Source organism: Lissotriton helveticus, chromosome 1_1 (genome assembly GCF_964261635.1).
Source record: "Lissotriton helveticus chromosome 1_1, aLisHel1.1, whole genome shotgun sequence".
In the NCBI taxonomy this organism is placed as follows: domain Eukaryota; kingdom Metazoa; phylum Chordata; class Amphibia; order Caudata; family Salamandridae; genus Lissotriton; species Lissotriton helveticus.
Genome location: NC_136057.1, coordinates 956355229 through 956379874, shown reverse-complemented (window position 1 = coordinate 956379874; position 24646 = coordinate 956355229). Strand labels below are relative to the sequence as shown.

General features: G+C 46.2%; 1 protein-coding gene and 1 long non-coding RNA gene across 6 annotated transcripts in view; one reads left to right on the top strand and one right to left on the bottom strand.

Annotated features, from left to right (window-relative positions):
* Positions 1-24646, bottom strand: part of LOC144819024 (uncharacterized) — an 88831-nt gene that overhangs the window by 62423 nt on the left and 1762 nt on the right. The gene's annotated exons all lie outside the window — the stretch shown is intronic.
* Positions 4053-24646, top strand: part of GATA3 (GATA binding protein 3) — a 37040-nt gene continuing 16446 nt past the window's right edge. Inside the window, exons 1-3 of one of the 5 annotated variants that reach the window (XM_078676963.1) lie at positions 4053-4092; positions 5432-5793; positions 10803-11339. In XM_078676963.1, coding sequence (XP_078533089.1) covers positions 5556-5793; positions 10803-11339 — 775 coding nt within the window. In that variant the 5' untranslated portion in view covers positions 4053-4092; positions 5432-5555. Of the gene's footprint in view, positions 4093-4980; positions 5170-5431; positions 5794-10802; positions 11340-16066; positions 16137-24646 lie in introns of those variants that run through there. The other 4 variants (XM_078676979.1, XM_078676988.1, XM_078676971.1 and 1 more) reach the window with 4 other exon arrangements.

Here is a 24646-nt window from a genome sequence, read left to right as displayed (position 1 = left end):
AGTCCAGCCCGAACTGCCAAGCCATGCCTTCCCTAGACCGGAAACAAGCTTCCGAGGACCGGTTTCTGGCATCCCAGCCGTCTTCAGCCCGGCTTGCTTGAATCCAGTGGCAAAGTGAGCAAGGGACTCACGTCTGAGCATACCCTGCCACACTTATGGCGACCAAAGCGGTACAAAAGGGGGTGGTGATGGACGGAGCATCTGAACCAATCAAACACTCACACCCAGTCAAAAGATCTGGGTTTGATCCATCACCGTTCTGTAGCCCCCGGTTTTGCTTTGAATCCAAAATGAACATCACTGGTTTAAGTACACAGACTCACACACAAACATGCAGTCTTAATTCCCTGCATATTATGTTTTGAGGTTTTAGGTTTCACATAACAGAGGAACTTTAAACAAGGGGGGCCAATAGGCCCCCTTCTTATTGACACAAAAAGATGTAGTCACACTTTGGAATCACAAAACATGGTATGCTGCCACCACTGTGTTATGTGTTCATCCCAAGGCAGGGACAGTAGTCCTCTGTCAACCATGAGAATATGCTTGGTGTGCCCCTACAGATCACAGGACAGGTCCTGAACCAGCATTGTCAGAGACAGCCCTAGGCATCTGCGCATGCGCTAGACTAATGTGACACCAGGGCCAAAATAAGGTCTGATGCCCGATTTTCATGCAATTGGGCGGAAGGAGCAGGGAAAAATGCCTGTGTAACATGCAGGGGACATTCCTGTCCCAACAACATCTCAGTCACCAGAGCAGAACGACCTCAACAGCAGCACCCCATCGCATCCCAAGCCACCAATACATGAAAGGACATTAACGGAACCAGTGAATGGCCTTTGCAGCCACCAGTGCAGAACATGATATTAACAACTTCGGTGCATGAGAACTAGAGATGCCACCGCAGGATATGACTTGAACAGCACCAGTGCATACTGACTAACGTCCAATGTGAAGACTGGGGGTCTATCCTCGTGAGTCTGTGGCCACCACATGATGAGCAATAGAAGCATCCGCGCGTGTTAACTAAACCCACAGGGCAGAACATGAGTCTTTCAGGATTGGTCCATGGTGTCTCTTGCCACCAGAGCAGAGTATGTCCCAGGAGCCCCGGTGGGTCGGCCGAGCCTGAGCACCTCGTGGGTCGGCAGCGCCTCCCGCACCTCAGCAACCTGCAACAAAACTGCCTTTGAAACGGAGAACTCTTGGAGTCGACAGGAGGCCAGCAGATATTTAAACGGGGATTTTCGTTGGGGGCGTTTTGATGTGAGCAGCTCAGAACCCTGTCCCCCCTCCCCCCCCCCCCACCCCCCCAGCCCCCTGCTATTTTTCAGATGTTTTTTCTTTTTGGAGGAGGAGGAGGAAGGCGAAGGTACTTTTGCATTAATCCACTGATTGATGTTTCTCTAGATGACTCCAGTAGGAAGAGGATGCGTTTCTGTTGTTCGATTGCCAGAAGCGCTCTGTATTTCTCTTCTTTAATGTTTAATGTTTTAGGCGCTGAGCAATGTCCTCTGGGGTTGACCACACTAGTAGTGTGACACTACTCGGGGTATTCACAAAGAGTTGCGTAGAGCGGACCCAGCAGCACTCTGTGCGAATGAACTCCCCCACTCTCTGCTTGCACGGGCCGCTATATTCAGAGTAGCCGCTTTGTACACAACTGAACGAAAAAGGCGCTGTTCCTATAGCTATCCACCAGGCCATGATCGAGTAATTGCACTGACAATAATATAAGGGCATTGCCTTCAAACGGGTTACAAGCCTGCACGGCAGAGCAAAACACGTGTCACCTGGGCAGCAACTAGGTGAAATGCCATTTTTTTAAATGTATGAATGCGAGGTTTAATTTGGAATTTAAAAATAATGTTTTCACCAGGAACGTTATAAGAAAGCAAAGCACGACCTTTTCTTGTGGGGCGCTCTGAAGAGCAAGATCGTTGTGCTATTAAGTGAAACTAGGGTTTATTCATTTCACACGGAATCGTCGTTGTTCCTCACACTCCCTTTAGTCCACCCCAAGGGCATTTATGTCATGCCGCTCGGTGAGTTAACTCCATCGCTGAGAAATTGTCTACATGTTCCGAGTTGGGTCCCGTACGATGTCGGGCCAGTCTTGCTGTCTTCTGAGGTCGATATTGAAGCTGCTGTGCGGGGCAGAGAGGACCCGCGCGTGTTATATGCAGACACGTTGTCACGAGGCGGGCACTCCGATACCAACCACGGGCACGGCGTATACTCACTCCCTCGGTGGCTCATCAACCAAGCCGTGGAGAGGGAAGCGCCCGGGAGATGCTATCACGGACAGAAACTGCCACAGTGCTGAGTCAGGCATCCTGAATTCTGCTTCCACGACTGACCGAAACGTGTGATCTTGGGCCCAAAACGATCGCCACATAAACATTTGCACATCTATAAAAATAAGGAACAGTCAAAAACAACATTAAGTGATGTTAGAAAATATGGCATTGGGATTTGAAGCAGCATTCGCCTGTAAATACCACCTGCCGATTATAATCAACTCTTCAAGTGCAGCTAAGTAAGTATATGTTCCTTGCAAGACGAAAGCACTCTGATGGGAGGCGGCTTTATGGTTTTGCAGAAGCCTACTAAACAGATTCTCAGTATCAAACAAAAATATCAGATTTATACGTGTGTTGTAACCGATGTTGGCGGAGATAGTTTTATTTCTTTATTTCGATTAGAAAGAACCCGTGCAAAGATGAAGACAGGTGATATGCGAAAAAAAGAGAGACGGGTAGTGGTAGGCAAGAGAAGGCGAAGGAGAAAGCAAGAGAGAACGCGAGTGAAATAAATAGGAAGAGAAAAGAGCGCGTGCAGGAGAAAGAGAAAGCGTGAGATAACTATAAAAGTACTAAAACGACATTGAAAGAAAATAAAAACAATGCGTCAGAATGTGAAAAAGACATGTAAAAGGTAAGATATACATATATATATATTTATATATATATATATATATATATATATATATATGAGACATTCTATCAAGAAAACATGGATGGGGTAGTTGAAACATACATAATAAATAGAATTCGGTGAAAAGATATGTATATATATATATATATATATATACACAAATAAATATTAGACATTCTATCAAGAAAACATGGATGGGCAGTTGAAACAACATACATAATAAATAGAATTCGGGGAAAAGGGAAAACTTCACGCAGAAAGAAATACAATTGCATAACTAAAACAAATGCCGAAGAAAGGAAACAAGAGTTAGAACTTCAGAGATAAATTAATACACACAATAGGAGTAAATAATTAGTGATGTACAAAGTAATCAAAAAAGTTAAGCGGAGTAAGAAAGGAAAAGTAGAGAAAACTTAAACAGCAAGAAAAGCTCATATTTATTAACCTAAAAGTTACTTCGAAGAGCACGTTTTATTACGCACTTTACCTAAACACAGAGTCCGGATGTCTCAAACTTTGATAAAGAACGTGTTTATTTCCCCGTAGATTCATATTGTCCACGATTTGGTCTGGATGGCTAACTTGTATTCTCCTTGCCACGGTACAACCCTGCTGCTGAGAGCCCGCGCACTTCCACTCGCATCCACCAGGGGCTGCAACTGAGTTAGTAAACTCATGACAGGGCGTGGCCAGCAACTACTGTCGCTTTCAACAAACCTGCAGCGGGAGGGGTGGAGGATTACTATGATTGGTCTACTTCGAGCCAATCAGAAAACCTTCCAGCCCAGGGCTGGGGGCCAGGCCTTGGTAGCTGCTCATCAATCACTGTCCAAATGCAATTCTACGGCCCCAAAAAAACTTCTCCTCCAATGCACACTTCGGCGGTTGGTGCGTTCCCCTCACACAGCCAGTGTGGCTTGGACAGGAAGGACAGTTTAAGGTGTTTGATGCAGACCAGGACAGCCATGTCTGAAGACGCTTTAGTAAACAGTGCTTCCGCCAGCAGTGGCGGTGGCTGATCTGTGACGCTGCAGGGCGTGGAGCACTTCTGCGCGCAGGCATCCACGCTTCAACTCGGGTCCCTGCCAACATCTGCACTGCAAACGGAGAGAGAAACGTGACCTGGGACTCGGCCTCAGGCACACAGAGGTTCAAATAAATATATACACAGGCAACGTCCTCTGAAGTTCGCCTTGGGTCTTATTGCCCCGCTTTTAGAATATTGAATGGGAAGACGAGCCCCGGCCTCGTCATCTCGCTAATACGTGTTTAAGGCGTGTGATCCACGCGTGATCCACTTCAATCTTGCTTCAGTAACTTGTTCTGAAGACGTGCATCTTGCCTTGCCTGTGAGGCACGCACGGTCCGACGCAGAGGTGGCGCACGTGTATGAGTTGGAGAAGGAGAGTTAGAGGGCTGTTGGAGTTTTTTCTTGGGTACAACGCGAACTCACTTAAGTGACAGGGATAGACTAAGTGTCGTGCTACCACCCTAGTTAAGAGCATGTCTGAGCTGCAAGGCGGTGGGTGGCAGGGGCTGGTGACAGATTTGATTTTCGCCTAAACATCCTTTACAAGCCCCTTGCGCCACTTTTGCGTCACTTTTCCCATGTTAAAAGTGACGCAAAAGTGGCGCAAGGGGCTTGTAAATATGCCCCCTGTCTTCGTGCCAATGCCTTCCACTTACTCACTCCGCCTCTTCGAGGCTTCACCACCCCCTACCCTTTCTGTCTTACCTTCTCAGTACCTCACACACTTCTACTTTACTACTAGGTCCTCGTTTCCAGTCCCCTAGTCATTACTACCACTGAGTCAAGTTTACACACTTCTACCACTTCTACCACTTCTCCTACCGAGACCCTATATTAGTTCTACCTTCCCCAATCCCTCGACAACTCTACATTTACTTCCTTCTCTGGAACTCGCGCTTCCCAAGGTCCCAGTCCCCGCCTCTTCCCTGGCCCCGCCCATGCCCGCCCCTTCTGCATGGCCCCACCCTCCCGGACGATGACAGCCGACCCTCTTTAAGTTGCGTCGCGCCACAGCTGTCTGCGAGCACTGAGCCTCCTGGCGCCATCCCGCTGCCTGCAGGAAGAATGCCTTCAGTGTAACAAAAAAAAAAAAAACTCAGGGAGGAGGGGAACTCAAAACACGCCACCCCCCTCCGACCAGGGCCACTGCTGTCACACAGCCCCCAGCGGCAGAGCCCAGGGACACTCTGAATCAGGTCAGTGCTCCCAAACCTCGCTCCCACTGCAGCCCCAGGTGCGGCTGCCAGCTCAGGAGCACGCAAAGTATGTGCGTGTGCGACCCCGCGCCCCTTTTATCACAATTGCATGAATTAAATGAAAATAATCTTTTCTAGCTGTGCAACGCGTACCTTGCTCGACTATTTCTTTGACTAATTTTGATTTATTAATTTGAACGTAGCTAGAAGTTGTTTTGCTTCGCTTCATGACACTTAAACGCCTTTATTGTATTTTTTACAGAGATCTGACAGAAGAAGCGACGGCAGCTTTGGATTTTGTTTCGCTGTTTTGGACCGGAGCTTTTTCTTCTCTTTTTGTGAGCATTTTCTGAAGTTGTTGGTTGAGCCGACACGGTTGTTTGCAAATGATGGAAGTTACGACGGACCATTCGCGGTGGGTGAGCCACCACCACCACCCCGGGGTGCAGCATCCGGACTCCCACCACCCTGGGCTGGGCCACTCCTACATGGACCCCTCGCAGTACGGGCTGCCCGAGGAAGTGGACGTGCTCTTCAACATCGACGGCCAGGGCAACCACGTCCAGTCCTACTACGGCAACTCGGTGCGGGCCGCGGTGCAGCGGTACCCGCCGGCACACCAAGGTGAGTGCAGAGGGGCGCCGGGGGAGAGAGGCGCTACAGTGCCTGGAGGCGGGAGGTGAGCGCTGCACACCCAGAAGTAGTCGGGCCTGGAAGGTGGCAGCGACCGCTGCAGACCCTGAAAGGTGGTGGGTGGGCGCAGTAGACACCGAGAGGTAGTCTATGGGTATGAAGCCCTGGGGAGAGGCAGGTGACACTGCGGCCCCCGAGAGGTGGGAGCTATGGCCCTCCTGGGAGGTGGAGGGTGGGCACAGCATACACTGACAGATGGCAGCATTGGCAGGGGAGCTCCGCAGACCCAGCAAGGTGGTCTGTGCTTACTGAAGACCTGAGAGGTGGTCAGTGGGCACCACCCACCCTGACAGGTATTGGGGTACCGGTGTTAGGTGGACACCGGAAGGTATATGTGCGCTAGGTACATCACACGGTGGGGGTATTTAGGGGGACAGCCTTAAGGGCTCCTGTACGTCCTGATAGGCAATAGTAGACAAGTGCTAGGTGGGCACGTCAGTGCGCGCGAGGTGCTCGAGGGCAATGAGGAAAAGGGCACCGCTTTGTTGTCGCTGGGGGAAGTAAGGTAGCCGGGGTTGGGTATGCGTGGCACACCCTCACCCTGTGTGCTTTTAGGGGGCAGACGAGCGCTGTAGATTCTCTCAAGTATTAGAGACGTAGAGATGGGTGGGCCCTGAAATCCGCGTGAGGCACTAAAAGGCCAGGGGGCAGGTGTGCACATCAGTACTCGAAAGTCCTTAGTTGACCCGGGAGATGTGGGCACTGCGACACTTGGCGCGCATTGTAGTGCCCGTGGGAGATGGAACCTGCACAAGTAGCAAGCGCTGATACACCGGGTCCATGTCTGATGGTAGGCACATCAAATCCTGTGTGGCACTGCAAATCCTGCGTGGCTTTAGTGCGCTGTAGTTATGCAAATGGGACAAGATGTGGCGCCGTGCTCGTGCAGGTTCTGCCTGTAATTTGGTTGGAAAGGACCCTGTAAATCGAGCCGTGTCCTGGAAGGCCCTGCGCCCTGGACTCTGCTTTAGGTGATACAGCTCTGCAAATCACCTGTGCGGCAGCAAAACGTATCGGCACACCCGACAACAAACGGGAGCGGGGGCCTCTGCGAAAAGAGTCCCTACGGTCGTGTCCCCCCTTGCCGCTCACACAATCTGTGATTGTGAAGCGTTTAATTCCGGTGACCTGCTTGCCCCACACCATTAGGGAATACATTAGGGGGCACGTCCCACACATTGTGTGTTATAGCAGTGGTAGCCCCCAAACAACCCGGCCCGAGTTAAGACCGTGACAGATGTGAGAAGGCCCCTACAACGTCTTGCCAAAGAGAGCATACTCCCAGCAGCATCTTGGGTTGTCCATCTCGTCAAATCCTTGTCTTTTGACCTTGCACGTTAAGGGTTTGCATATCGGCGAAAACCCAGTACCATTGTGGGGTGCTCCATGGATGTCCGCACAAACTCAGGGTGACCCGTGGCAGGCAGGGGCGTGGGGCCTTGGGTGAATGTCACTGCAGACGAGTGAAGCAGACCTCTCTAGAGGCCGCACACCACTGGAGACACTGAAAAGGGTACACAGGGGTCATGTGCGCGCTAGAAGCGATCACGGGCCAGGCGCCCAGACCCCCGAAAAGCCCTTCTCAGAAGGCTGGCATCCTGCCCAGCGTCCATGTTCCTGCGAGCCCTGGAAAATGCTGACAGATGTCCCCGCACACTCAACATGGCAGTGTCCGCGCACCAGAGACACGTCCTCCCCCAAAGCGGAATACCGCATAAAAACGCCGCATGTGGTGTTGGATCATACATACACGTTATTAAAAATATGTAATAGATTTGAAAAACTCATCAATATATGACATTTATGGTGTGAGCTTCCGGAAGACCATTGAAGTAACCGAGAAAGCCCTCATCAAAATCCATCGCAGCTATTTGGAAAGGGTCTCGACAGAGGTGCCGGGCATTTAAAGCTGCAACGTTTTAGGGAATATTTCTGGCCTAAGTGTTTTATGGGAAAGGGGCAGGTATACAAATAGGGGAAAGATAGCACACATACATATATATGGATAATCATGTCTTATAAGAAAATGCCCGAGTTAAGGGCGCCGTATACAGTCACGTACACGTAAGCAGAATGTTGTCTCACAAAAGTCTGAAATGAGGAACAGTCACTTCAAGGCAGGCCCTGTTGGGTGGGGGGGCGGGGGATTTGCCTTGTGGTAGGCGTAGAGCCAAGTTTGTGAGGTTTGGGGAAAAGGTGCCCCCCCCCCCCCCCAATCAGAGACCCTCTAAAACTGGGTCTGTAGGCTTGTCCGCCTGTCATCAAGCGCACACTACTACTGTGCCGGGCGCAGGACAGGAGGGCGTGAAGCCAGGGCTCCCGTGAGATGAATCAAACCCGGGTTTATGAAGAGGGCACATTTAGCGTGTTACAGGACTATACCGCGAGCGTTAAACACCCAGGGAACCATTATCTAAATGATACCATGAATTTATCAAAAGGCGTCTTCTGTCCATCAACGCGTGAACGTACTTCATAAGAGAAGAACATCATGTGTACACCATTTTGGTTGCACACGAATTCACAGTATTTTTATATTTTTAAACAAACATTGCAGTCCGTGTGCAGGTGATGTTATATCTATCTATCTATCTATCTATCTATCTATCTATCTATCTATCTATCTATCTATCTATCTATCTATCTATCTATCTATCTATCTATCTATCTATCTACCTACCTATCTATCTATCTATCTATCTATCTATCTATCTATCTATCTACACACATATATCTGTATATCTATATATACCTGTATACGCATGTATTTAAAGGTGTAGGTGTCATGCAACAAACGTATATTAGATATTCTCAAAACAATTTACAACATAAGTATCGAATATACATCGAATATATATATACATTGCATAGACGATGGTATGTTTCTCGCCTCCTATGTAAAGCTTCGTTTCATGCTAAGCAGCAGTGATTAGATGCTCTTATTCACAGACAGTAGTAATATACCTTAAGGAGATTGTTTTTTAAGGTAAGGCCTACAATATTAAACACATTAGCACATTTTCATAGTTCCCTTCCAGGGGCTACTCTGTTAGATTTCGCATAGAATGATTTCACCTCACTATAGCAGAATATGTATACCATAAACCAAGATGTTGAACCCTCCCCCATCTTTCCTATTCGCCATATTTCGGCCGATTCTCCGCTGCACTGTTCGCTGGTGGGCGCTGCACTTCACTGATGCACCAAATATTTCTTTCCCCCATTCTCATCTGTCACCAAAATGCGCCCACACCAGTTTTCAGCTCATGGCGCGGAATGCGGAGATACCAGACCACTGAAATATTCAAACCTGAGTACGACACATTCATCCTAACTCATACATTAATCCCATGTCCGATCTGAAAATGAAAGCAAAGTAGCACGCACGTACACGCAAATGTACGCACATGACGTGCAATTCCTCCAGCACAATGTCTGTTGTTTATGTAAACCCTTTTTCCTTTTTCCAAACAAAGACTGTGCCGAAGGTGTCATCCGATTTGCAGATGCGGTAAAGGTGCATTTAAATTAAAATAGCAGGGCAACGGCAGTTAATGCACGAGCAGACGCAAAGCTCGAAATAACACCCTTTATTCATGTGTCTCGCATGGTTGGATGGTTTAGTATTTTATCATTTGCCCTGCTCACTTGAAAGACGTATTTGTGCAAAATGCATGTGTAGTTTTTAGCAACATCAGCAGGAATTGGAAATGTCATCGCGAGGTGGCCTCTCCAGAAACGCACCCTTACCGCTTCCTGGAGCAGGTGATGAACCGCTGCGTGTCCTTGAACCCTCCCCCACGCACCTTCACAGCCCGCTTCCCCTTTCTGAAAATAGCGCGCCGCACCTTCTGGTGGGTGTACGCAGGGTCATCGTCACACACTTCACGCTCTTTCCGGGGATCTGGCCACAGCATTTCCAGTTAAATTCACCCTTTGGATCTGTTTTATTTTTACTTTTCATTAACCTGTCTTGTCTTAATACGTCTTAAAAGCGCGACCAATACACGCTCAAGTGACACTTTTATGTAAGGCACTTTACGTTACAGTTATGGGTCACATTATTTTTTGGATGAACAGTGCCAGAGGGTACATCTACAGGACACGTGATACGTTTTTGGGAGAGCTGTTCTATTTGCCACACTGCTCTGTAAAACGTGCGATACTTCTGTGAATAAGACAAGCTAGCAAGCAATTATTACATATTCAGATACAGGCATCGGTTGTGCTTCATTTATCCATAGATTTCCTTACAGAGGAGTCTATTTTTAATATTTCTGAAATTAAATATGGAAACATTTAATTTTGCAGTGTATGAAACGAATACATTTTTGTTGTGGATTGCTTCTGGTTGTAAACGAAATAGTGGTTTATTCGTTTTAGCAATAATAGAAATATTCAGAATGCGTGCACTATCGTATTTAGCTGTCTAGAAAGGAACATGGCCAGTGCCATTAAGGTGCAATATTGACTATGTTTAAGAAATGATAAAAGACGGACTTAGGTCCTTATGTAGTAACATATTTTCCCATAGATATTGAATGGGTAAAAGCCTTTGATACACCAGGCCTTTGGACTCGTACTCGTGACTTTGATTCTTCTTATCCTTGTCTTTATTAAATGGTATCTCCTGTGACTAGTTGTCTAAAAACAAATCAACATTTTGTGGGTAATATTGTTTTATATATACATACTTTATGTATTTGTTTGCTTGTACATAGATATGTATAATGCCTGCAATCATGTAAATCCCGAAATTCATAAAATGCTATTCTTATTATAAATGCAAGCCAACAAAAAATAAAATAAAATAAATAATAATAACCTGAAAAACTAGTTATTGTGGATAATATTGATGTATTCTGCAGCATGTCTTAAGAAGCTTATGACAGTGATCATGTTTGTTTGTAATTGTAATTATTTTTTTTCCCCTTTTCCAGGAGGTCAAGTATGCCGCCCACCTCTCCTCCATGGATCCATCCCCTGGCTTGATGGGGGCAAGAGCCTGGGGGGGCATCATAGTGCTTCCCCCTGGAACCTGAGCCCCTTCTCCAAGTCTTCCATCCACCACGGTTCACCGGGATCTCTCTCTGTCTATCCTCCCACTTCGTCTTCATCCTTGTCAGGGGGTCATTCTAGCCCCCACCTGTTCACCTTCCCGCTCACGCCGCCCAAAGATGTCTCTCCTGATCCCTCACTACCCACCCCTGGCTCCGGCCTCTCCAGGAGCCAGGAGGAGAAGGACTGCATAAAGTACCAAGTGTCGCTGGCTGAGAGCATGAAGCTGGAACCCTCTCACCCCCGGAGCAGCATGGCACAACTTGGGGGTGCCTCGGCGCATCATTCCATCAGCAGTTACCCCTCTATGTCCTACGTGCCAGAGTACGGCTCAGGCCTCTTCCCGCCCAGCAGCCTTCTTGGAGGCTCACCCAATGGCTTCAGCTGCAAATCAAGGCCCAAGGCACGATCAAGTACAGGTAGGAATTTGGTTATTAATGTTGTGATGGATGGAAAAGTGAAGTTGCACTTGTGGGAATATGGAAAGCAGAAAATTATCCAGGGTGCAAATTACACTACATACTCAGTTGGTGATAGGAATCCAAGAGGGTGAGTGTATGGACTTGATACTAACTCATAGAACCCCAAATGACTTGGGGAGAAGAACTAATGTCTCAACATAAGAGAATACATCTAGGGAACTAGGATTTGAACCCAGGGTACTCACTGACAGGAACACAGTAAACTAGCTAGATAGTGGGTGATGAGAACACATGCCATGCTAGGAGCCCTTTATCTGATCCATGTCAGGAATCCAAAAAGCTTGGCTGATTGGTACCTATAAAATGGAAGAGATATGGAAACATGCATAAGAGACTGGGCAGGTTAACCTCAAAACTGAATAACTCAAGAGTCTACTGGGCTTACACTTGGAATGCAAGAGACTGGCAATGGAAATCGGGAGAAATGGAGTAGACGCACAAAAGGATTGAACGTAACTCTGGAACCTGAGTGACTGAATGTTAAAAAGTGCGGGATATAAATTCCTTAAAAAATGGGTATGGCCCTCAAATGATGGTGTGATAAAACATGAGAGCTTAGTCCAAGATCCAACTGGAACAGAAGATAGGCTTGGGCATCAAAATAAAAGTAGCCACCACCTTTAGTGAATTAGACAGTGAACGATGGGGGCCGTGTTTGTAAACTGGGCTAATCAACAGTACGAACCGGCCCAGCGGACCATAAAAGAGGCAAAAAAACGACTCAGACACTTGCCTGATAGCCCATAAGCCAGGCAGTCACTGGACTAGGTGTTGTAAACACCAGTACTCTGAACTATGAGTACCTAAGAATGAGCGATAGGGGTGGCCACACTGGCCAATAGGGGTGACTGCCCTGAGGCAACCCAAACAGCCTCCATCTATCGGCAAATGTAGCTAACCAGACACACATACAAAACCTTCATGCGCATTCGGTGTCCTTACATCAGTGTGGGGTCTCAGAGTGGTCCTTTAATACACATTAAGCGTGGCTGTGTGCTTAATACTGTCCATCGCTGCTTAAATAGAGATGAAGAACTGATTGGAAGTCTAGGGCCCTCTTTGAAGTTGGGTGGTGTTTCAAATATGTGGGGGTGGGTTGGTTGATGGTGACATGAAGGCAGGCATGCAAACACGGCCGGATTTAAAGTCAGGTATCTTTTACAGCTCACATAGACGGATGCACGCACTCAACCACAAAGGCGTGCGTACACACGCACACACTACCCGCACCCCCACTCATTCCAACCCACAAACGTTATTCCATGAATATGTTTGTGCCACATCTAACGAAAAGCGCTTAGCGATTTTGGGGATATCTGCCTCACTGCACGCGTGTATCCTATAGGAGGAAAGGGAGGCCGCTCAGAGGCATTGGAGTTTAATGCTGCAACCCAGCGTGTTGTCTGCGCTTTCCACACTGCCCCGTGGCACGAATGAGGCCCTGTCAGTAGTAGGGCGGCGAGGAAGGGGGGGGGGGGGGAGGCAGGCAGCTGAGCGCCCCTGCGCTGAGCAGTATTTTTCTCAGCGACCGGCCAATCTCGACTTCGCAGAAAACCACTGCCCTGGGCCCGTGTGTGGTTTAAAATCAGACCAATCGCAGCGTATCGATCATGTTACTGAAGTGCAGCCTTTTCTGTGGCCCACGTCATGTTCTTAACACACCGTGACTCCACTAGTCCCGAGAATTGGCCCAAGGCATCGGAAACAGCTTTGAGGCCTATGGACGGTGGGATATATGCAAATGAATGCAACACAGCGCCACGTAGCATATACTACCTTCCCGGACAGGAAACTGTGAAATTATAGTTCAGGATATACGGTGGACTATTCTCATATCTTTCTACGCGTTGGCACCGCCCATCTGACTAATTTAACTATTAATAAACACGGATACACATCTATAATAAGCAGTTAGGTAACCCCAAATAATGCACTCCCCGCAGAATGTGAGGAGGGGGTCCCATGGCTCCCATATCTCTCATATATTCATTGGCCTTGGCCTGAGTGGGAGCCCCCGAGCGTTGGGGACCTCCCTGCACCGCAGGGCCCCACGTTGCGCCCCTGGTGAGATGCACACGTCTCCGTTGCACGGTATTTTCCACTGGTGAAGCTTCCGTGCTTCACACGCCCCTCACATTGCTGCACGGTTCGGCCGGAGGCAGGGGCTACCTCACAGCCCCGTCCCCTGACTCTCTCCCCGGGCCTGGGGCGAGAGCAGTCATGGGGAGGCTTTCGCAGGGTGACTGTCTGACCCGGGGCCGTCGCAGTTTAGATATGTTTGAGCTAATCCAATTATTTCAGACTGCTGCACGCGACAGTTGCATTGTTTATCCAGCGCCAGGAACTTTAATGTAGTCCGGATGCGGTGAGAGAGAAAGAGAGCGACCTGCACGGTATTCTGTGCCTCGGAGCAGAGGGGGTGCGGGCGGGCAGGGGCCTCGGCGGTCGGTGAGGTGAAAGCTGTGTGAGTTAAAGAAGTAGTGGAGTGAAATAGCTTGATGGTTAGACGGGAAGTGAGATCAGCGTGTGGCACAAAATGGTGGGCCTGCGCTGCATGGTTTGACGAGGGGTCCATAACATTTCTAGAAGGCTGGCCTCTCAAAGCTATCTCCTGACCAAGGGCAGATCCCAGCACTTCAGAGGTGGCAGGGGGCATGCATTATTGACCCTGAGTCGTGTAATTAGGTATCGAAGCAGCTAGACAGAGAACGGTGAGAGAGAGACAATGGAACAAAAAGAAAGTGAAGGAGAAAGGCAGTGAGCTAGAGAAATAACTAGGTAGACAAACAAACATCTAGATATGGGATCGGTGGTGGGAAGTAGAAGGTAGGTACAATTCTTGTAGCCGGTACAGTGGCACTGGGGCAAGAGGTGTGAAGGGCCCAATTCACCGCAAATGTGGCTGTCTGATACTGCCGCACCAGGAGATGGGGAGCGCATTTGTTTTCCTCGCTTGCGTTAGTGCTCGTGACACTCTTGGTACCCCGCTGCTAGAAAGACGCAAAGAAGGACACAGAGAAGAAGCCAGGTAAACAGAATCCGGTGAATGTGAGATGCAGGGCAGAAGGGCCGAGAGATGGCGAGAGGAGAGAGGTAGAAAAGAAGTTAGCTGGGACGCAGAGGGGCAGCTGGTAGAGTCAAGATGGTCGGTGATGCGGTGAGAAACTGCAGTATTGGCACACTGCAGCCCACTCTGGCAGATAAAAGATGCGCCCGCGGTATCTGTTACCATAACTGTGAATACATTGCCAGTGTTACTCTCTTCATCATTTCTTCCCCCCCAAACACACAGAGAAACTTAAAGCCCCTTCCTTCCAGCGGCTCATACCGCTTCAGATGTTGTGACTAGATAACACTTCCGGGGCAGAGCTGTCTGTGCAGGGACACAGGATCTGACATCGGCACGCTGCACAGTTCGTCCTTCTCTGGTCAGCACACTGCACAGGGCTGCCACACTCTGGGAAAGACTGCACAGCCCCGACATGTCTTTAGTAAACGCCTTGTACTGCTTAGCCCTTCATTTGGTAAACACACTCCACTGGTCTTTGATAAATAAATATATGGCACAGCTCTTAAGTCCCTTTGGTAAAGAGACTGCACGGTTCTTCCGTTTCTGTGGCAAACAGACAGCTCTTCCTAATTCTCTGAAGAAAAACTGCCCATGTAAACAAACACCCTGGCACTCGGTTGGTGAATGCAGTGCCCCAAGGTGACAGATTGCAATGGATGTACAGACCACCGCTGGCATCCTCTGGCAAACAGCCAGCGAGGCTGGGGCTCTGGGCTTGATAAACCTGCACTTGACCATAATACCTTAAAAGTCAGAGATAATCCAGTCTCTTTCCATGCAGCATTCTGGCAGCAGAGCACCACTGAAGGAACAAAACAGTGATTAAAAAATGAAAGGCAGACACCGAAGAACTCATGCGTTGAGACCAAAACAACTGCATTCATTTAATGTAAAACACGAAGGCATACCACCGACGTAAACTAGGGAGAATCCAAAATGCTAAACGGATTAGCACTTTATTATGAGCTTGTTTTGCACATCAACCTTTAATTTCCGCATCGGGCGTAAGAAGAACGAAATGACCTCTCTTTCCGTGGTCAAGCTACCTGTTTAAACTACGCAAACCTGCGCAGCAGCAGCATTACTATTCATAATGATAATGTTATTATTGTTATTATTATTATAAATATTAAAAACAGCAGGTACAGCAATGACGATGATAATAATAATAATAGTGTAGAGTAGTTCTGAGCAGACATGCGTCCCCGGGAGCCCCTGTGCTAGCTTTGACTTAGTGGTATTTCCTAGCCCGCCCGAAGCTGCCCAGGTGAGAGCGCGCCCCCTCTCTGCGGAGGGAGGGCGTCGCGTGCGCGCTGTCTGCGTCTGCCTCTGCGCCGCCTGCGTCTGCCTCTGCGCCGCCACGTCAAGTCGCTCCTCTGCGGCACCCGACGGTTGGTGGAAGAGGCCGCCGCTTCGGCGCGCGGTTGCTCTCCCCGCGAGGCGCTGTGGTCTAAAGACTGAGGCCGCAGCGCTTGTTGTTGATCTGTCGCTCCGGAGCTCTCTCTACCGCGGACGGGGCCGGAGCCGGGCAGCGGGGCAGCGGGGTGTGCAGGGAGCGCCCGACGAGGAGGGCGAGGGAGGAAGGCTTTGACGGGCTCGTGACATTAGTGACAAGAGGGGCTGGTGCACGAGGACCCCTTCACGGCTTCGGAAGGAGAGAGAGGGTAGAAACGCAGCCGCGTGTGGGGCACAATTCGACACACCAGGCAACCCTTGAACAGTACTGCTGACACCGGCTGAACCAGCAGCAAGAAATAGCAATAATATTAATAAATATATTAATAATATTAATAATAATAATAATAACGATATTAATAATATCATAATAATGCATAGTTATTTAATAATAATGATTGTAATCATCCTCATTAATAACATTACTATTACTGCCACATTTTTATTAGTAGTAGTATCATTATAGCAGCGATACACATTAGGATGTTGAGAGTAATGCTCATTATTAATAATAGTAATATAGTAATAATACGCCCAGTAGCAACACTGGCGGTAGCAGCATGAGCACTAACAGCACTAATAATAACATATAACAAAAATAAAAATAATGTAACCTTTATAGTAATAATAATAACAATAATAATAGTAACAATAATAACAACAAAAACGCGAATATTGCATCTTCATTATTGTTATTATCAGCATTAAAGCAACAGTACACATTATGATGCCGAGGAAAATGCTAATGAGTCGTAGTAGTAATAATATTAATAATAATACATTGCAGCAGTCGGGACGCATCTCCAAGGCCTTGATTTGTGCCATGGGGCATGGAGAGCATCCCCTAGCTTCGTTGCTTTGGAGTTCTGTACGTTGTATTTTGCCCTTATTTTGTTTACAGGCAGTGCTTACATTTATTGTAAATACGGATCTAGGCGCTCGTGCTGCGGGGCGGAGAGAGCGTGCGCCCCCTTCCCAGGGCCTGAGACCGTCATCGGGCACGTCCAGCTCAGGCCTTCGGAAGGCTGTGTAGGTTCAGTGTAGTGGCCGAAGCTGCAAACAGGACTAGTCAGGAGTAGATTGTGCGGTTTAAGGCCGGGATGATTTCTGAGAACAGGACTGGCCTTGAGCTGATCATGTGAGATAGGGACTGAGGACTGGCCTGGAGCAGGCTGTGCGAGTTCAAGCCGAGGCGTTTGGCTTTAGCCTGGGCACAGCAGAGGGGCCCTTGACTCCATTCACGTAAAAGTTGACACATTGCATGCTCTGATGCACGTGTTGCCCGTGGTTAACAACTGTGACAGGCTTGTGGCTCCTGTCACCACCCGGAGTGAGGGGGAGGCACTCAAAGCAAGAAGTGCGACCACACCACCATCTCGTGCTAAAAGAGCTACTCTATAAACTCACACATTTAAAACCAGGCACACGCTGCAGTCAGTTAGCCACAACATGTTTTAAACACCAAGCTACTTTTTTTGTGTCTCCTTTAAAACTTTTAATATTTTTTTCTAAGCAATTCCTGCTTTCAATACATAAACCTTCTGAAAAATGAAGGTGCATACTTTTAATTCAGCAGCTCCCTCCCTTTCCACGGAGGAACACTTTCTTCTTCTCTGATGGAATCAGGGGACGTGTGCGATTTCCACTCCTGCCCTCAGACATTAGTTTATGCAATGGTGCACATAAGGAAAATGCCCCCCTGTGGCTTCCGTTGGGCGTAGTAAAATACAGCATTGTCAGGGTTCCATTTGCCTCTCAGGGCTCTGGTCCTTGGTGTCCCTGCTCCTTCTGCACCAGTAGTAGCTACTTCCCTAATATGTTACAATTATAGACAAGTAGGAGACACTTTGAGAGCTTTCTAGAAACCTTGAGCTCACTTTGCTTTTCAGGAGTATGCAAAGCCCTGTAAACAGGAAGTGTTTTTCGTGTTTTTCTGCACTCCCCTCTTATCATGTGAGATTCACTTCTAAGGGTGGAATACATTGAAATGTCTTAGGGATTGTATGCCTTTATGGTTTGATAAAAAAAATACACTTAGTACAACCATGATGTTACTGCTGTGTTGCCTGCATAATGCTAGAACTGCACCCTGCCTGTACCTCTGGAAGTGCACCCTTTATAAAGCTGGTACTGAATGCTTGGCATATTGCGGGCACTGTACCTTTGCTCAAAATTGTCATGGCACTGGGTGTATGGTGATGGCTTGGTTTCTACCGTTTAATGTAGGCACAACATCCCAGGCATAATTCCAGCACTGCACACTGCTTGATGCTGGCACTCGCCTTCATAATTAGGGCTCACGGTTTTATGGTATTTATTTTTTGGCCATTTACATCTGTATTTATCCATATTTATTTTTTGGCCATTTTATCTGTATTTATCCATATTTATTTTGTGTTTTGCGTATAAATGAAGTTCTAAAACTATACATTTCCATATCTATTAAACTGATAGTCACACACTCATACTTTGATGTCTGTTGTGTTTTATCTATTTAAGCTGCCAAATATTACATGACAATACATCCACTGGTAAATACTAGCATTATACCATAAGTGTATATTGACATATGCTGTACCTTAAAGAAATTTATTCCTGTTTTTGAATTTCCCATGCTGTCCATCTGCTCAGGTGCTGGCCTATAATTCATGAAATACATCATGGAGTGTCACTTAAAAGAAGCACAATTTTCTGTATTTATCCACTTTTAAAAACAAATGCAGGCAGAAAACACATTGTTTCCTGTCTGTATTTATCTGTAAATATCAGTAAAAATGGAAAACAGGGAGCCTTATTCATAATGACTGCACCACCATGAGCATAATTTCGACACTGCGCCATTTGTATGGCACTGGCACTGGACTCGCTATATAATGCTTGGAGCAGTTCCCCTTGTACAATGTGGTGCTGCACCACCAGCCCAATACGACCATTGCATAATTTGCATAAAGTCGGCCCTACACCCTTCTGTATAATGCAGAGACATCATCCCCAAAAATGCAGACATTGCATCATCATGTGTTGGAAATGGAAATTCCGCCAGTGACATCACCCCACGGGAGCAGAATAATATTATATTGACCCTTACGTACAGTACGGCACAAACTGATTTTTTCAGTTGGTGCTTCGGGAAAGTGTGGTAGCCATATCCAACTCCTTGCTGCTTACTTAGGTTATTAAGAGCAGGGGAGTGAAATTCTTCAGTGTGTGGCCTATGGGCTGTACACATAGACTCGACTCACTGAGCTACAAGCGGCCAACAAAAATCAGACAGGAGTTCAGCAAAAAGGATCTGAAATCAGCTGTTCCACACAGAACAAAACACTGCAACTCCACACATTGCAATACAAAGAAATGTAACACAGTACAACACCATACAGTTCAAAACACAATGCAATAAAGTACAGTAATATACATGACACTGGAGTAGTAGACAGGCCAGGCTGGTGCTGCCAAAATAATGGATTATATGGAAAGATGGAGTGGTCTCAGTTTTGCGTTTTCCCTTTCCATGCTGATTTGTATGTGCTAAGGCTTTTTTCTTAATGCCTATAGTCCATTGGTCTGTGTAGAAACGAAAGACCACCAGGCAGGCTGGGGCCTCTCTGCCCAGACCTAACAACAGTCCAGAGACAGCAACCTGTGCGACGTAATGAGAGTTGTATTGTTTACACCAGTGGCGTTGAACCTTTTAACTTCCGGGTAGCCTCCTGAATCATTATTGGAATCTGGGATCCCCATTGACTCATTACTGCTAGCCGAGGGCCCAGCCTAAGCATTGTCGATGATTTGAACCACAAAACAATACCAAAAAAAAAAAAATAACGATTCAAACAAATACACAAATGATGACAAATTTAATTTAAAACGCAAATATATAGATAACATAAATCACAGTTTTAATTTTACTATGATGAAGATTTTCTAAATTCAATTGAGGCCACTTATCCATGCTATGTTATTTTTGGTGCACTTACGCTGCTCGCAGAAATCAGTCTGAGGAAACTAATTACATTTTTAGTCTCCAATTTCAAATTCCTTCACATATACAGTGCATTTAAAAATGTCCAGTTGTACATTTAGCTTCTTTATTTATATACACTTTATTCATCTGTTAATATTTAATTTTCTAAGTAATCACAGATCCCCTGATGAGGCTTCGGGAACCCCAGGGGTCCCCGGACCACAGGTTGGAACCGCTGGCTTCCACCCTAGCATGAGCCCCACTGGCCATGTCAGAAGGCCACTGTGCTGTAAGTGCCAATTGTGAGAAAAGGAATACTGCACCATCGAACTGTTTCCATCCTCGCACCACTGGTCTTTGGAGTTCTATGGTCATCAGAACCATCTTAATTTTCGGACATCTATGCCTCTGTTGATTTCTCACAGTTTCTTTAGGCCATTCCACCAATCATTTTGGGGCCTGGTCTCTTTTGGTGGACTGCAGAAGCAGATTTGGCAAGCCTCAATATTTCTCTTTAGACAGAGTTGTCCGTTGCCATTGAGTACTCCCAGGATATGATCTTAATTCTGTTAGCTTGAGTGACCCCCAAATCAGTAAGGGAGCCTGTTCATTTTATGGACTTGTGGCTCAGCTTATAGTGGCACATACTTGGAACATTCTGTCCCTCTCAATGACCGCTTGTCCCTTCCAAAGCCAAGCCTGCATGCACTGTAAAAAACAGGCTCTGGTCTACCCTGTGCAATGCCTTTCCTGCTGACTGAAACTCCATGTCTCTCAGGCGCTGTACATACGTCCCTCTTTCACACCAGCATCCCTTACAATAAAAGTACTTGACTTAAAATCTCGTTGAAATGGATATTAACAATACAATTATCTCTGAAATGGACACACTTGATGCGAAGGAGTTACATGCTTTGGTGGACATATGCTATAGAAATCAGGCCGTGGTCCCATCTGACACAGTTTCCACCGAGTGTTTGGGCCCAGCTGACCTTGCTTTTCTGTGAGAAGTTGTGTCTTACTCTTCACTTGGGTTGCCATATTAGGGCTGTCTGCGTTCATATGTCTGTGTTTAGTACTAGGAATGAAGGGCTCATTTTAAGTCCTGCATCTGAGAGGTGGTAGGTGGGTATTCTTCGAGGGAGGGGGGGGGCTCAAAGCCCCTTGTCCCTCCACAACCTATGAAAATTAACAAAGTGTGACCCCTCCATACCAGCCCCAGGTATTAAGTCTCTGCTATTGCTGCGTGGCTACTGGCTAGAGTATTTTTGGGTCACATTTCTGAAGGTATATCGTGTTTGCAAGTCATGATTACAAGAAAATAACCTCAAGCGAGGGGCTAAGGTGGAAAAAGGCACATTTTCCTAGTTCGAAAATTTGAAGAGAAGAGAAACTGGTTTTCCCTCAGCTGTGGGATAAAGGAATGTCTTCACCACAAATTAGTAATGCTCCTAAAATGGCAGTTTCTGCCAACGGGGACAGTTATTGTGAAAAGTCAACCTGTCGTTTTTTCTGACAGGACTAAATGAGACAAAGCTAGATGGAAGTAAATGCCCGGAGTTTAGCACATGAACGCAGGCACGAGGGGCTTTCACACACCTTCAAACTGCTCGAGGAGGAATTTTGCTCAGCTCGTAGAAAGCCGCAGATTCATTTAATAAAGTTAGGCCGGGTGCCTGGTTAACTAGCTGCATTCCTCCTGCCTTGTCTATTCTAGCGTGCTTTTACAAAAGTTTTTTTAAAGAATGATCTGCAATTAAAACATGTATTGTAACATGTATCGTTTTATTATTCTCAGGGATAATCGACTATATTATCACGGATATTACTATTAAAATATTAATAACAGTAACAAACAACAAAACAACAACAATAACAATAATAATAATACTGGTGTTTGATTTTTTTGTAGTAGTTTTTGTGGTATTTTTGAGATGTAACGCTTTACACAGAAAGGGCAAAAGCGCATTGTGTGCCATAAAGTAAAACCACTCAAAAACATGAAATTATAATATAAAATCTCGTAGCAAAATGTGATGAACACAGGCAAAATCCGAAGAAAACAAGCAAGGGAAAAAATATAATAAGAAAATAAAACTGCCCTTTCCCTGTAAAAAAGGGACAGAAGGGGGAAAAAAGTAGCCGTAAAATCGCAAGTATCATTTTCAGCAGTAGTAATGGTAGCCTTATATAGTCCTCCCTGTTATTCTAAATGTTTATTATCAGTCTCCGTATACCCACTCACAGTACCCTTAACCCTGCAGTCTTAATTTCTCAGTTGTACCTGCCAGAAAGGGAAGTAAAGAATACTCAGTATTTGTTAGACCGGTTGTAACTGCTAGCGTGACCAGCATCTTTTCCACATACTGTGAGGCAGGTGCCAGTGCAGCTGTCTCTCATGGAAACCTTTCTTCAAAGCAGAGTCTGAATACATCTGGGCCTTTCACCTCAGCAGTGAGCATGCTGAAGGACAGGGCTGCTAGAAGCGGGACCTTTTGTAACCACTCTTAAGAGACTTTGCCATCTTCCATAGAGAATTGCAGTATTTCCTTGGCGGTGCCAATTGCTAATACATGGCGCTGAAAAAAAAAGAACTAGCTCCGTTAAAAGCATACATTGCCATCTTTTATTTGGATCCACAGGCAAGTAAATCCCTACCTGACCCAATGGTTGTAACAAATCATATACAGAACAAGTGCAAGAACCTACTACCAGGCAGGTGTAGTTGTTCAAAAAAGATGCTGTCTATGTTCTAGTAATCTAACTATTTTGCAAAGTAACATTTACCGAGTGGCACGAGCGATTACATCCTCAATATCACTTTCTACCCCACTGCTGGAGGCATCCTGATGGCATCATAAACACACTGATGGACACCAGTAGGTACACTGACAAAAGTGACCCTTGTATATGCCACAAAAGTCTAAAACACATTGGGATGTCACAAAGGGTCGGGTGGCTGCCCTGCTTCCACAGAGTTAAATGTGTTTTCAAAAGGAAATACTACATCCGCTTGCTGCAGAGTAGATTGGGCACACTCATTTTGTGACAGCACCTAACAGTGCAACCACGAGAGAGGGAAACATGTTGGTGCCAACAAGAAACACTTAAAAGTGCACCACATTTTACACCACAAGTAGTTTTATGGACCCAAGAATTGCCATGAAAGCCACCGAAGAGCTGCAGATGCTATACCAGTGTGAAGTTTTTCTGTGTGGTCTGTAAACAAATATTTTTTCACTTTTGTTTTGAATCATGGAGATGCTACAAGGCCACCGCAGGAGACACTGTTTCGCAGCCACCTTGCTTTATCACAGAGCAATTTGCCCACATGATGCAGCTCTTGAACCAACACCCTTTTGTAATAACACACAATTAACTTCAAGGCACTGAATCTTTTTAAGAACCACTCCTAGGTGCAGATTAGCAGATACCAGCCTGGCATGAACTCCAAAGGTGTTGCCTATGGGTGGGCTGGGCCCATGCACCACCTTGTTTTCCAGATTGCAAGGGCTTCCTATTATATTTCCAGGTGGCACAATTTGATTAGCATCTTACTGGATAATTTGCCCACGAATGCTCCATTCTCTAGTTATACAGCATTAAACAAAAACCAAGGATTCTCTCTAGCAACCAGCTACTTCGCTTGGAGGGTGCCCGATGCCAAGAAAAATCAGTATATATTCCAGCTTGGCTTCTGCTCCAAATGCACTCTTTGTAATTGAACGGATACTTGTGGAACCCTCTGAGTCAGGAATGATGGTTTTTGAACAGAGGGCACACCCAGAAAATCTTCCTTGGTGCTCCCTCAGCTCTACCACCAAATATAGAATCGGGATTACATCATGAATAAAACACTTGTAATTTATCTCATAGCGAAGACACAGTCCTGTGGAAACGACCACAATGTAAAAGCGATATGGTTATGCGTTGGGGAATCGACATAAATTGACTACATTTGAACAGATAATCAGCAACACCACAAGAATGCTCTGTATTTTCAATAAGGTTAGATTCACCCAGTACCATTCAGAGGCCCTCCGGTTTTCCCTGCCTCACACTTGTGACAATGGAGATTGTTCAATGGATGGATTAATGTGATTATCTTTAACTCGTGCTGTGAATTCAGGATCTATGCTCAGCTAGGTAGGGGTGTATCGAAGATCAGCTTCAGTTGAATACTTGTATATATTTCTAGTCAAAAGTCTAACCATTAAAAGCGGATTCAGATTTCGAAAAGAACTTAGTTTCAGAAATTAGCATTTTCAAAACTTTTACTTTTCTTAGATTTATATTTCTTTTATGTAATTGCTTCTTGACACAGTTATGAATGAATTGAGGGAAATAAAATAAATCACGGGAACACACAGTTGAGGAAGTGTTAGTTATTGTTTTTATAGCATGTCTTGATCAAATGTGGATTTAATTTAGTTTCTGTTTGGCCGGAATTCCCTATCAACAAACGATAAATTGACTGACCATTAACGTATACAATTCAGGACATCCTTTGTAGCCTCCAACCACTGCGAGGTGGCTGGTGTGGAGCACCTGCTCCCATAGTTATATTTTTGCCCTTTTGTTTTTAGATGACATAGAGGGTATACCATCAAGGCCTTTGTGGTTGAGAGGAGTATCAAGACATGTTAGGAGAAATGCACGAGGATGTTTTATTGCTTCTAATAGGTGTCTGAATCTACTTTTCAGTTTCTATCCATATGAAGAAAAACTATCTGGTGTGTGGCTGAATGTTTGACT